The sequence below is a fragment of the Coenobita brevimanus genome, chromosome 22, assembly GCF_032717465.1.
Source record: "Coenobita brevimanus isolate Jiangsu-jjx chromosome 22, ASM3271746v2, whole genome shotgun sequence".
Taxonomy (NCBI): domain Eukaryota; kingdom Metazoa; phylum Arthropoda; class Malacostraca; order Decapoda; family Coenobitidae; genus Coenobita; species Coenobita brevimanus.
In genome coordinates this window covers 40,598,907-40,613,906 of record NC_136975.1, presented here as the reverse complement: position 1 = coordinate 40,613,906, position 15,000 = coordinate 40,598,907, and the positions used below count along the sequence as shown (strand labels likewise).

Genomic DNA, 15,000 nt, shown 5'->3' with positions numbered 1-15,000 from the left:
TCTCATGCAGTTTCAACCCTTCCCCCCCTCTCTGTCTATCTATCAATCCACTTATCTATTTATCTATCTATCTATTTTTCTATCTAATGAGGTAGTGCTGCCCTCATTAACACCTGCCCACCCACCCACCCGTCCACTCCTCCATCAAACCACCCATCATTAACCCATACTAATTACGCCCCTCTCTCTCTCTCTCTCTCTCTCTCTCTCTCTCTCTCTTTAACACACTCTCTCTCTTCATATCTAATCCCTCTGTCATCCATCCATCAACTGTATTATTTACCGATCCAAGTAAAAAAAAGTTTCAGGTATAACAAGACTATGCCTTATTCTTTTTCTCTATTTTTATATGTAATGCATCTCTCCCTCTCTCTCTCTCACACACACACACACACACACACACATTTTTATCTACTTACATATCCATCTACGGTCCATACTGTAAACCTTCCTATCTCCTCATTTAGCCTACTTACTTCTTTGCTCTCCTACCTACCTACTTGTCTACCTACATATCGAGAGAGAGAGAGAGAGAGAGAGAGAGAGAGAGAGAGAGAGAGAGAGAGAGAGAGAGAGAGAGCATGATGCAATAGTGAGCAGTTTGAAGGTGTGTGTGTGTGTGTGTGTGTGTGTGTGTGTGTGTGTGTGTGTGTGTGTGTGTGTGTGTGTGTGTGTGTGTGTGTGTGTGTGTGTGTGTGTGTGTGCAACCAACAATTACCCTGCAGTAACAACATTCATTCCTACCAACTGTTTCCTCTCTGTCTGTCTGTCTGTCTCTCTCACGTGATAGTGGCTTTGTCCCTTTCACTTTACTATCTCAGTTTCCTGCCCTTCCTTTCCATACCCCCTCCCCTAACCCTCTTCACTATCTCCCTCCCTTCCCCTCCATCCCCCTTCACCACCTCCCTCCCCTCCCCTCCATTCCTCTTCTTCTCCTCCTCCCCATCCCCTCATCAGCTTTCGTCGTTCTCTCCCTCCCCTCCTCATTCTTCGTCCTTCTGTCTATCCTTCCCTTTCCTTCCTCTGCCCACCCTCACACCACACCAGTCCCTTTCCTTCCTTCCTACCTTTCTCCTTCCTTCCCTCCCCTCCCTTCGTCCTCCTATTCCTCCCACCCTATTTTTCGTCCTTGTATCCTTAGCTCCCTTCCCTTCCTGAGCTCTAGTCCTCTTTCCTCTCCCTTCCCCTCCCCTCTTCCTCTCTTCCAATTCGTCTGTCTTATCCCCTTCTTTACTCCCCTTCCTTCATTCCTATTTCATTCCTTTACCAGCCCTCTTCCTTCTCCTCTCCCCATCCCCTTCCCTCATTCCCATCCCTCCCTCACTTTACTGAATAGATAAGTAGGACTAGGCAGAATGAACCTAGTTAAAGGAGATACGAAGATGACAAGAATCAAGGCGGAAGGAGAAGGAGTGAAGTATGATACAAATGACATCGTTAAACAGATGGAAGATGAGAACGGTAGGATAAAAATAGGAGGTGAAAATCATGAAGTGGGTAAGGGAAGATGAAAATGAGATGCTGAGGTAGGAAACATGGCAGGTAGGGTGAGGTGCGGACAGGTTAATGAGAGGAGGAGAGTAAGGGAGATGAGTAGGGTAAGATGCAGAATGGTACATGATTAAAGATGATGAGTAAAATGGTGGGTAAGGTGAGTAAAGTGAGACAGGCAAGCTGAGGTAGAGAGGAAGGTTGGTATGGTGAGGTGCGATGAAGGGTAAACGGGTAGTGAGGTGAGTATGAGAAATGAATAATGAGGTGAATAAGAGACGTGAATAAAGTAAGGTGAATTAGTTGAAGTAGATGAAGAGCCTAAGGCAAGCACGTTAGATAAGATGATGACTGAGAAATGATTGAGATGAGTTACAGAGGTGAGTAGGGTGAGGTGAATAAGATGAGGTTGGTAAGTACGCTAAGGTTGACAAGAAGGTAGGAAAGGCGACGTGGTGACAGGTAAATGAGTAAAATGAGGTCAGAGATTAGTAAATGAACCACTTAAGAGGTAAATAAGAGGTGAGTAAAGTCAGGTGAACAGTAAGAAATAACAGGTGAGTAAAGTCAGGTGAATATGGTGAGCTGACGAAGTAAGGTACGGTAGGTAGGAAGGTAGTTCAAGGTGAGGTAGGCAGGACGGTAGGTAAGGTGAGTTGAGGTACTGAGAGGCACATGAATAAAGTAAGGTGGGTACGAGGTATGGTGAGGTGAATAAGGTGAGTAAGAGAGGCAAGGTGGGGTGAATAAGGTGAGTACGAGAGGCAAGGTGGGGTGAATAAGGTAAGTAAGAGGCAAAGTGAGGTGAATAAGGTGAGAGGCAAGTTGGTAAGGTGAGATGGTGACAGGTAAATGAGTCACGTCTGCAGGTAGTATAATCATCAAGGTAATCAGGCACAGGATATGACCTATGCATAATACAACGGCCAGGAATGGAGATGAGGGGGAGAGGGGATGGAGGAAGGGGGGGAAAGGGGGAGAAGAGAGAGAGAGAGAGAGAGAGAGAGAGAGAGAGAGAGAGAGAGAGAGAGAGGAGAGAGAGAGAGAGAGAGAGAGAGAGAGAGAGAGTAATTTGGTACCAGCGGAATTATCTTTATGACATCCCTCAGGTTCCAGGAAGTACGGTGCATTTCTGAAAGCTACAGAAATCCCTTATATCCTAATGATTACAGGATCTGGGAAGCACTTGTAGGATGAAGGATGGAGTTCTGGAAGTTATAGGATTCCCTCATAATATCCCCCAGGTTCCAGGATTTGATTAGTGTTTGTAGGATACGGTTTTGGAATTTATAGGATCCCCTTACAACCTCCTATGGATCCAGGTTTTGAAACTGTAGGATCTAGCTCTGTAGTTCGGGGCTCGTATAAAGGATTCGAGCCCATTTACAGAAGGATCAGATCTCCTAATGTAAACTACCATCACCAATTGTGTTGTTTTTCGTATTTTTCACTTTAATATCGACTGTAATTTGACTGTGAATGTTTGGTAGGTGAAGACTGAACTATTAACAGTCTTGCCGCCTGGAACGTGTATGAACCATTTATAATGACACACAGGATTCCGGATGCACTAAACCAATTCCGTAAGTCGTGAGAAGCCTTCACGATATGGTACGGGGGTCAGGATGCCGTCGTGGAAGGTGCAACGATCCCTTAATAATATACTTTCAAGGTTGCACGCTTCTATATGTGCAAGTTGCAGCTTTGGTAGTTGCGTAATTTTAAGAGCGCCAGTGGAATGGAGTTTTGGATTATTTAGGTTGTTTATTACATTTAATGTCCTTTTCTATTACATAAATCCTTCCAGTATCGCCATACTCCGAATAAATAACGTACAAAAGGATATTAACCATCCATATCCAAAAATAAATCGATATGGAATAGGTGTTTGGAGTTTTCTTAACCGACGAGAATGCGGGCTTTAGTACTGTTGTTATGGCACCTCCTCCCTAGACTCCTCAAGGTGTGGGCATCAACATACGATACTCCTCAAATCCCGGCTCTGTTATACTCCTTTTACTCTAACTCGGCCCAGATTTTAGCCTTTTTGTTGCCTAATTTACGTTGCATAGTGGGGGGGAAAAGACAGTACTATGGCTCTACTTTCTTCTCCTGGCACTTCTTCGTGACTAACATCATATTCTAGTGCTATCCTGTTTCTACAAATCAGCACTGTAGATGGAGGGACGGCAATTTCAAGCCAAGTTAGAGTAAAAACGATACAGTTGTGGGGCAGGTTCCAGATTCGTGAGTGTTCTGGAAACTGTACATCAGACTCGAAGATACAACATGCTCTGGACGCTGTAGGAACCTGTTATGATATACTCCAGGTACCAGAACGCAATGAGGCCGTTCTGGAAGCTACTAGGAACGTTTTACGATATCTAACCAGATTCCAGGAAGCTATTATGACGTTCCAGGCCACGGTAAAACCAATTCCAGGATGCAGGGAGCAGTTATGGAAGCTGGTAGGGATTCGTCAAGGTGTCCCCTGGCGGTGTGGCCATCCTTCTCGCCTCGCGTGTGCGACAGCGGGGGCGTGTACACATTTATCGCCACTTGATTTACCTTTCCGCTTCTCTTTTCCGCCTGTGTCTTTAATTCCCCTCCATCCCCTCCCCCTCTCTACTCCGGCGTTATTCTTTTCCGTTTTTCTTCCCTCCCACTCCCCCTTTTCTGTCTTCTTTTCTTCTCCTTCTCAATTCCGCCTCTCTCTCTCTCTCTCTCTCCCTCTCTCTCTCAAATGCACCTGAGCCAGAGACAGGTAAAAATATATTTTACAAAAAAAAAACACCTAACATTAAAATCCAAAAAATGAGAGGTCACTATACGGAAAGAAAATCCCACTAAATAAGTACAATAAACTTCGATTTGGAACATTAAAGAAAAAAGAAAAAAAAAAGAGAAATCAACAAGAGAACAGAATTACGAGGAATTACGAAAATAAACAATATATATTAAAAATGAAAAGGAAAAATCAACATAAGAGGAGCATCTAATTTCAAAATAAAATACACGCTGAAATAAGGGAAAGAAGTATAAGTCTCTGCATATTTCCTTAAAAGAATAAATTGTAAATAGTAATAATAATAATAATAATAACAACAACAATAACAATAATAATAATAATAAACTACAAGGCCACATGAATTAAATGTCATACACCCCGTCTAAAAAAAATAAAGATAAATATAATACAAAATAAATGAATACACAAAATTAATACCCAAATAAAAGCACTTATTCCAAAGGGTAAATACCAATCCCATATTATCCCTTACAAAATGTAGGGGCCCGAGGCTAGGCTGACCACTGTCCAGAACACTTAACACCCTTAGTTTGGCGCTTTATTTATATTTTTACAACAGCCCAGACGATTTTATTTACCCCGAGGGAGACATTTCAAACTGGAAGGATTGGATATAGCCTTCCTTGACCCCCTCCACTACCCGATGTCTCCCCCGCTATCCGACGTCTTCCCTGCTATCTGACGTCCCCCCCGCTATCTGATGTCCCCCCCACTATCTGATGGCCCCCCCGCTATCTGATGTCTCCCCCACTATCTGATGTCCCCCACTACCCGATGTCTCCCCTGCTATCCGATATCTCCTCCACTACCTGATGCCCCTCTTCCCAAGCTGAATAAAATCGTCTGGAGATAGCAGAAGTACAGTACATAATGCATCATCGGAGTGCAGGGATTAATGGATGGAGATAGACACTGAAAAAATTTAAGATCCAAAAGGTCTTCAATTACCTGTTTCAAATTCATGAAGTTTTCTGACCACTAAACCACCAGACGCATAAATAAAATATACAAATAAATAAATAAATAAATAAATAAAAAATAAAAAAGTATCACCAAATTTAAAATAAAAAAGTATCACCAAATTTAAAATATAAAAAAAAAATCACACAAATTTAAAAGAAAAAAACATAATATACGATCATCTTTGAAAAAAAGGTAATTAATGAGAAATAAAATAATAGTGGAAAGTTTAATTATGGAGAGAGAGAGAGAGAGAGAGAGAGAGAGAGAGAGAGAGAGAAACTACCGGCTGACAGCGGGACAAGGTTGCTGATGGATGGGGCGAGAGGAGTGACATGCAGCGTGCTCGTCTTAACTACTTCAATTAGGAGGAAGAGGAGAAATAAGTAAGAAAAAAATAAATAAAGAACAGTAAAAATAGACTAAAAATAAAAATGGTAAAAATATAGAAAATTTGTAAAAATAGGGGAAAATTGAAAAAAATATAAAAAAAAAAAAAAAAAAAAACTAAAAATGTGATGCAGTAAAATAAAGAAAAAGTAGAAATCAAAGAAAATAGCAAATAAGGAAAACTAAAAAAAATAAATAAATAGTAAAAATTAAGAAAATAGTAAAAATTACGAAAAAATAGTAAAAATACAGAAACTACAAAAATAAAGAAAAGGTATAAATGAAGAGTGTGTAAATTGAAAAAAAAAAAAAAAGGAGAAAAAAGTATATCTGTTAAAACAAAAATAGTAAAAATTAAGAATTAGTAAAAAATAACGAAAAATAGTATAAATAAAGGAAATGAGTAAAAATAAAGAAAAATAAAGAAGAGCCATGTAGGTTAATTATCTCCTCGTTTTCTCTCATTTTCTCTTATCTCTTCTATCGCCTTTGTCTTTTATGATTTTCTTCCTCTCTTTCATTTATGTTGTTCCTTCCTGTCTTTTTCTTTTCGTATATAACTTCCTGTCTTTTCATCTGTCTATCTTCTTCCTGCCTTTCGTTTTTCTCTTTCTCGACTCTTCAGTTCCCTGCATGTATTTACTATCTGTCTTTTGCTCTTCTGTTTCACAATTATTTCTCTCTCTCTCTCTCTCTCTCTCTCTCTCTCTCTCTCTTATTCTTTCCTTTCTTCTATCCTTCCCCACCTCTACTCTTTACTATATCTCTTCCCACCTCTTTTCCATCTTTCCTTGTGTTTTTCCTCTACTTTATCTTGTTTTCTGCATCAATTTCCCTATCCTTCTTATCTTTATTTAATCTACACTTCTTCATTTTTCCTCTTTCACACTTCTCTTCTTTTCTATGCCTTTTTCTCTACTTCATTTTCTTTCGTCTTGTCCTTGTTCTTTTACTTTTATTTTTATCGTTCGTTCTTCCTTGTTCCTCCTTTCTGTCCTCACATTACACGCACTTCAAAAAATATTTATATATATTTTTTTGCCCTTTTTATCGATTTTATTTTAGTGATCTTCAATGCTCGTTGCTACGGCCTCACAATGACTGGCTTAACGCTTCATATGCATACACAGGGGAAATACTGATTGAAAGATTAATGAGAAAGATTCTGCCCACGTAACAGCCAAGGCCACTGCTGTCGTATATCAGTAAGTAAATGTAATATATATAAACACACGAATACACATGATTCTAAGACACTTTGTAAAACGGCATGCATTAAAAACAACAGTCTCTTAACAATACTAAAAACAACTACAACTGCAATAATAATAATAATAATAATATATATATATATATATATATATATATATATATATATATATATATATATATATATATATATATATATATCCTGCTCCTTTTAAAACATTTAGAAGAGAAATTAAGACCCAACTACCTGAGATATGAAAGTATGAGACTGAAAAACTCAATCAAGAGGCACCAAAGAAAAAGGAAAAATTAAAAACTGCAAAAGGAGGGAACAGAGAGAGAAAAAAAATGGAGATAAACTACAAGAGATCAGAACAGTGACAGATAAAATAAAGAGGGGATATTAACTGAGGGTAAGTGAGCCTACCCTGCGTGGTGGAGCCTGAGTGTGGAACCTTGAAGGCTATGGAGGGCGGGATGGAGTCCGTCTTCCTCCGCAGCTCCAACTCCCGAAGGTGGTCGCTGAAACGGGTGTCTAGGAACGGACGCTGACCCAGGGCGAAGGCACGAAACTGTTGCTGACCTGAGAGGAGGATGGCGGGGTAAATGGTGTGAAGAAGAAAAGGAAAACAGTGAGGGAACTACGAGAAAGGAGGAATGACTAAGAAAAATGAAACTCAAGTGGAAGATTGAGATCTTGAAAAGAAAAGCGACCCAGTCTTGATCTAGATAAGCGACCCAATGCGGCCATTCTCTGTAGCTGCCCTAAAGCCATATTTTACTTAGCTTGGACTAATTTGCACATTTTCCTCAGCCTTTTGTATGCCATTTTATACATCAGGTGTCCTCATTAAAAATACATAAAACAACATGCAATGTGCACTAGAAAATCTAAATCACCGGGATTAACACTATGGGCATGTGATCTTGATCCCATAACACTATCCCGCAGCGCCAAGAATTACATAATAACAAAGAATCCGATATCTGTGGAATTGTCATTATATTTATTATTGTATAATCTATATGATCTGCCCTCCCGTTCGCTCTGCCGTTCCCTCATCCCACTACAAATTTATATATATATATATATATATATATATATATATATATATATATATATATATATATAAGCAATTTCATCCACAAAAAGGATAAAACGGTGAGAGGAACAAGGAAATTACAGATAACTACATGAAACGACAGATATCTGACGAGGAGGGCAAGAAATTCAGGACAAAGCACATAAAGCACGAGGAAGACAGAAACGATTAACAAACACCAAGGTACCAATCAAGCATCATTTTTCAGCATAATGTGCAATTATGTCTAGAAAATCTCCGACTCATTGTTAATTATACATAACCAGGTGGCGTGATGGCCGCTGTGGGGGAGGTAATCCGTCATAATCTTCATAATTTGGACACAATCTCTATGATCTGGAAACAGTCTTTACCATCTGCTGTAATACCGACAAAACTCACGAAAGGGATTTTACCGAACACTGACCTATTTAACCCCTTCTGATTCGTACTTAGTTAGCACAGAGAAGGTTAAATTCTCCCTAACACTCTCCCTCAGGCCTTGCTGTCAAGCTCACATAGACTAATAAAGATATTCCTACAGACTTGATACAATGATCAAACGAAAAAGGATGTAATTAACTTCATAACAGGGCGCCTAAGATAACCAAAATTTCCTTCTACACATTTCCACTGGCCATGAATATTTAGTCTGACATAGCTTGGTAGGAATTCGAAAAATAGACAGACAGACAGACAGACGGAGAGAGATATAAAGAACATGGAAGGGTATCATTAGGAGAGAAAAAAAATCGCCATAATGGAAGCTACCCTAACCCAAAATCGAAAGCACACCCTTTGGACTTAACCTGGAGAGAAAATAAATAATACTTTTTAAAATGTTACCCTTGCCACACCGTGAGTCGTACTGCGAATAATAATTTCTGTGCAGGAAATTTTCGATATTAACTTTGAATATTATTTTTCATATACAGGAAAATGAAAAAAAAAAAGGTTAAAATTTGAAAACTGGTAAGAGAAAGAAGAGAAAATATTAAATGAGGAGGGTGGAGGAAAAAGGTGATATTTTTAATGAGAGAGAGAGAGAGAGAGAGAGAGAGAGAGAGAGAGAGATGCATTTGTGAGAAGTTTGAATGTGTGTGTGTGTGTGTGTGTGTGTGTGTGTGTGTGTGTGTGTGTGTGTAGAGTGAAACTATTGGCAGAGTGAGCATAGTGTGTAATTGGGAATGTGTTGAGGAGTTCAGTGTGTGGGGGTATGCTGATGGTTTAATAACATCCTGTGTGTGAGAGACTCCATCATTCTCTCTCTCTCCATCCCTGGAAGGTCAACGAGAAGGAGAGTGTGCATGTGCAGAGTGAGAGTGAGTGGGGAAGGAGTGGGTGCAGATGAGAGAGAGAGAGAGAGAGAGAGAGAGAGAGAGAGAGAGAGAGGAGCACGGGTAAACGGAGAGTTAGGAGAGAAGGAGGACATGGAGGGAGGAAGGAAAGAAGAAGAGCTGTAGATGGAAGAGGAAGGGAGAGACGGAAGAAGGCTGGAAAATGAAGAAAGGATTAAACCATGGAGAGAAGAAGGAAGAAAAAAAAGTGAAAAGGGAAGGAGAGACAGGCAAGGGAAGAAGGAAGAGCGAATATCAGGAAGAAAAACAAAAGGGAAGGATATAGAAAAGGAAGGGAGGAAAGAGGAGGGGCAAGGAGGAAGAAAATGGAAGTAGGAGGGGAATATGATGGAAAGAAAGTGAAAAAAGTAAAGATGGGGGGAGAAAAAAATTAAGAATGAGAGAATGAGAAGGAGGGAGGAAGGAGGAGAGAAGAGAGACACAAGGAAACAACAGACGAGGGACAGTAAATAGAAAGATAGGAAAGAAAGAGAGAACTAAAAGGAGTGAAAGCTCAGGGGAAAGAAAAAGGGAAGGAAGGAAGGAAGGGAGGGAGGGAGGGGGAGAAGGAGGGACGGACACAGCAAAATGGGAGTAGAAGGAAAAGCAGAGGGGGGGGGGGGAAGAGGAAGGAGCAAAAAGTGTCCAAAAAACTGCTGTAAGGAAGGGTGGGCCATTATGAGGACTGACAGTAATACCTTCATTTACTTTTACGACACCACTTTATAATATTACACTTTTTGGCTGGGGAGGGGGGAAGGGGGAGGGGGGAAATGGGAAGGAGATGGGGAATAGGACGAGTAACTGTAGGGTAAGAATGGGCGAGAAGGGGATAAATGGGGGATGGAAGTGGGAGAAGGAGAGGAGAGGAAAAGAGATGGGGAGAAGGAAATGGAGGGGAGAGGAGGGAAACAGGGATTTCAAAGAGTAATTATGGAAATATGAGTGGGTAAGAAATAATGAATGGGGAGAGGGAAAGGGAAAAGGAAAGTGAGATGGAGAGGGAGAGGAGGGGAAAGGGAGAGGGAAAGAAAGGGAAAGGGAGGGCAGGGAGAGGGAAGGGAGAGGGGGAGTGGGTGAAGTGGACAGGAAGTAGTAGTGGAGGGGAGAAAGAGGAGTGGGAGTGCGCAATGATCAGCGCGGGTGGAGTTGGAAGGATGGAAGAAGATTGAGTGATTGATAAATGAAGCTCTTCTTGGCTGGGTAGCAATGGAGGGAGAGATAAGTAAGAGGGAGAGATAAGTAGGAGGGAGAGATAAGTAAGATGGAAAGATAAGAGGGAGGGAGAGATAAGTAAGAAGTAAGTATGAGGGAGAGATAAATAATAGATATATAACAAGGAGAAAAAAGTAAGAGATCAAGGATGAACATACTACTCCTCACCCTAACTCATACTCCCTCACCCCTCGCACTCACCAAACTCCTCACCTCACATTCCTATTCCCATTCATCCTCCCTGACCCCTCACCCCACTCCTTCACCCACCCCATTCACCCCTCATCCCTACTCCCCCTCACTCACCTTATCCCCTCACCCAACTCCCTCTCACCCATGCCACTCACCTTACACCCTGACTCCCACTGCCTCACCCTGCCCCTTCACCCCACTCCCTCACCCCTCCAACTCTCCACTCCTCACCCCACTCCATTAAACAGTCTGGCTACAATTATGAACCTCAGCCAGTCTCTCTCTCTCTCTCTCTCTCTCTTTCTGTGTGTGTGTGTGTGTGTGTGTGTGTGTGTGTGAGAGAGAGAGAGAGAGAGAGAGAGAGAGAGAGAGAGAGAGAGATGACAGCGAATGGAATCTTAGCACTGCCATCTGTTGCGTCCTCACCCGTCCGTCCGTCCGTCCGTCCGTCTGTCTGTCTGTCTGTCTCTCCTACATGAACGAAAGGGGACGAGTGTTGTCTGTCTGTCTGTTTGTCTATCTATCTGCCTGTCTGTGTCTGTCTGTCTGTATGTATGTATGTATGTCGAATTTGTTTCCGTCTGTGTCTGCCTGTCTATTAATCAATCTATCGATCTATCTGTCTGCCTTTCTACCTATCTATCTGTCGTGCAAGGTGTGATGTACAGTATAAACAGAGAAAATATGACAACGTATTGGCGGGGTCGTATCAAATCTGTCTGAACCCTTCCACACCATGACGGCCACTATATTTCAATCATGCAAGTATTTAATTCTTACGACCGTCATTTGAAATTATCCAGCATAGGGAGACCCTGTCGCTGTGGTGTTAATGGAGGCCACTGATGTAAACCCCTTCACTACGACAGACTTCTATGTTGAATGAAATCGTTTGCGGTATCAAATAATAACAATAACTAGAAAGCACTACAGAGCGAATACTTCCTCCAATGCCATTACAGGATCCGGACCTGGATCCGCCCCAAACTTTAATCAATTCTTTCTTGGCCCATGCCCCACCCTTCCACAAAATTTGAATGAAATTCATTGTTAACTTTTGGAGACATTGCGTGGACAACAAACAGACAAACATAGGTGAATACATAACCTCAACTTCGTTGGCGGAGGTCGCTGGCGGAGATAATAATAATAATAATAATAATAATAATAATAATAATAAATGAATACACGAAACAAATTAAATACGTACAGAGGTCCTATACAGTTGGCGAGCCATTAGGACTGTAATTATATCTGTAACGAAAGACAACGGGAGTGAAGAACCTTTCGTGCAAAAAAAAACATGGAGAATGACTGACTGACTGACCATGCGGCTACAAGAGATCCTCCTGCATGTTATAAAAATGTCTCTTTACAACCACCACATCGTTCGTGGATGAGAATGCTGGAAAATACATCAATATAAACAGTTCCACATTAGTTTACAAGTGGTAATATGTGTGTGTGTGTGTGTGTGTGTGTGTGTGTGTGTGTGTGTGTGTGTGTGTGTGTGTGTGTGTGAAGAAAATAGTTTAACAATTCTGACACGATTTTTGACATACTTGGCAAAAGTGTTGGGATCACCCAGGAAGTAAATCTTCCGATATAGAGAAGATATGGTCAATGGTGATGGACGTAGGAGAAGGTCTGCTTAGATTTTTTTTTTTCTCATTAAAGCCAAACTAAGAGGAAGGGTTAAGGCTGGAACAAAAGGATTCGATTTTGAAAACAATCACTCAAAATTTAATGCCACAGCGATAGGTCAAAAGCCAGGGCCACAGAGCAAGGTCAACTCAGACAATTTTGATATGCTTTGAACCAAAGTTGGGGGACGTGTGAACCAGATGAGACAGTTTTGATTTGATTTGAATTAAACTTTGTGACTGAGGTGAAGATCACCTAAGAGGTTGACATACTGTTTTATAGAAGAATACGATCTGGTAAAAAAAGAAAGTCACATGACAAATTTATCGAAAGGTTCAGGTTAAAACATGCATATAGAGATTTAACTTTGAGAACAATCAGTCAAAGGTCATGGTCACAAGGGAAAGTCAATTATCAGGCCACTGGGCCCAGTTAGCTCAAACGATTCCGATCTTATATGAATCAAAGTTGGTGGAAGAGTTAAGGGTTAGGCAAGAATGGTAAAGAGTCATGTGTCTACTCGTAAGGTCAAGATCACAGGGCAGAATAAGATGTTAGGCCCTTGGACCAGTTGGTGTGGGTATGTGCGGGTTTGGGTGAGGGTGTGGGTATGAGTATGGGTATTAGTGTGGGTGTGGAGGAAGGAGTGAGTACGGGTGTTGGTGTGGGTATGAGCGGGCATGGGTGTGGGTATGAGTATGGGTATTAATATGGGTGTGGATGAAGGAGTGAGTATGGTATGAGTGTCTCTGATAGGGAAGTGGGAGTGAACGTGTGGCTGCGGAGCTGGTCTGGGTGTAGTAATGGTAGGGTGACAAAGATACACTGTCACTAACATACTCACAATACGTCCTATACAATTACACCGTCATCCTTTCACTCACAGTGTCATCCTCCAACTCAAACTGTCCCTCTCCCACCCACACAGCCACTTTCTCACTGACTCAACCTTTTACCACAGTATCCACCCACACTATCACTCACACTATGTTACGCCCACTCACCCTCACACCCACACTACCACCCTCCCACCTACTCCCTTACCCACAATGTTAACTCTCATTCATTATCCCAACCATCCTCCTGCCCACAGTCCTTCATTCCCACCCACAGTCATCCTCTCACTCAACTTATCACTCTCCCACGCACCCCCCTACCCACACTTCCACATTCCCATCCACACTGTTACCCACTCTCTTACCATACCACGCACCCAGGCATCTTCCCACAAAATAACAAACTCATTCACTTTCTCACCCACATTGCCATCTTCCCAGTCCCATCACGACACTCCGACTCACCCTCCCACACCATAATCAACTCGTCCTCCCACCAACAATACCACAAAACACATCTACATTATCATCCGACCACCCTTCAACGCACCAATCCACCCACCCTCCCACAATCCCACATCCCCATCCATACCGTCACCCTTCCACGCACCCATCCATCCTCCCACGATCCCCTCCACTCATCCTCCTACCCACTGTCAACCTCCCACACACCCATTCACCTTCCCTTAATGCATCCCACTCACCTTCTTATCCACAATCCAACACCACCCTCCCAAGCACCCATTCACCCTCCCTCATTCCCATCCGCACTGTCACCCTCCCACGCACCCAATCACCCTCCCTCATTCCCATCCACACTGTCACCCTCCCACGCACCCTTTCACCCTCCCTCATTGCCACCCACACTGTCACCCTCCCATGCACCCTTTCGCTCTCCCTCATTCCCATCCACACTGATACCCTCCCAAGCACCCATTCACCCTCCCTCATTCCCACCCACACTGTCACCCCCTCACGCACCCATTCACCCTCCCTCATTCCCACCCACACTGTCACCCTCCCACGCACCCTGCCACGCACCCACTGATAAATCCCCAACACCTGATTCTGGTTAAGCCACTTTGCAGCTCCCACCGCCACCCCACAATTGCGGTCGTCACGTCATCAGCGGGGTGTTAGCCATCGCTTTTTGTGGGCGGTCTGAGCGGGGTGGGACGCTGGGGTGGGAAGGGGTGGGTTTGGATGTTGGGTGAATGGGATGCGTGGGATTGAGGGGATAGTGTAAGAAAAAAGTTGGATCCAAATGAACTGGGTGAGATGGGAGAGTAGGGTTAGGTGGGGTTGGAGTTGGAGGTTGGGGAAGGGGTGGAATAGCAGGCTGGGTGAATGGGAGAGGTGGGACCGAAGGGATGTAAATGACTGGGGGGGGGGGGGGAAGTGTGGTGATGTGGGGTGGGTGTTCAAGGAGTGGGAAGGGGTAGTACAGGAGGGTAGAACAGGAGGCTGAGTTAATGGGATGGGTGGGATTAAAGGGATAGTGTAAGTGGAAAATTGAATGCAAAGGACTGGGTGGAGTGGGACGTGGGGTGCGGCGGGGTGGGTGCTGGAGGGTGGAAAGGGGTGGGCAAGGGAGGTTGGGTGAGTGGGATGGCTAGGACTGAAGGGGACAGTGTGTGAGGAAGAGTTGGATGTAACAAAAACTGGGGTGGGGTAGGCTGTAAGGGCGGAGTGTAAGGTTGGGGTTGATATAGGATGGTAGGCAATGGAGGCTGGGGTTGTTAGCTGGGTGAGATATATATGAGCGAGGTGGGGTGGGAGGTGAAAGGTTGGGTCTTGGAGGGTGAGGCTGCTGGTAAGATGAGTTGGGTGTGGTG

General features: G+C 42.9%; 1 protein-coding gene across 1 annotated transcript in view; it reads right to left on the bottom strand.

Moving 5' to 3' along the window:
* Positions 1-15,000, bottom strand: part of LOC145392524 (uncharacterized) — a 210,836-nt gene that overhangs the window by 12,866 nt on the left and 182,970 nt on the right. The window contains exon 3 of the mRNA XM_080266920.1: positions 7,287-7,442. Coding sequence (XP_080123046.1) covers positions 7,287-7,442 — 156 coding nt within the window. The remainder of the gene's footprint in view (positions 1-7,286; positions 7,443-15,000) is intronic.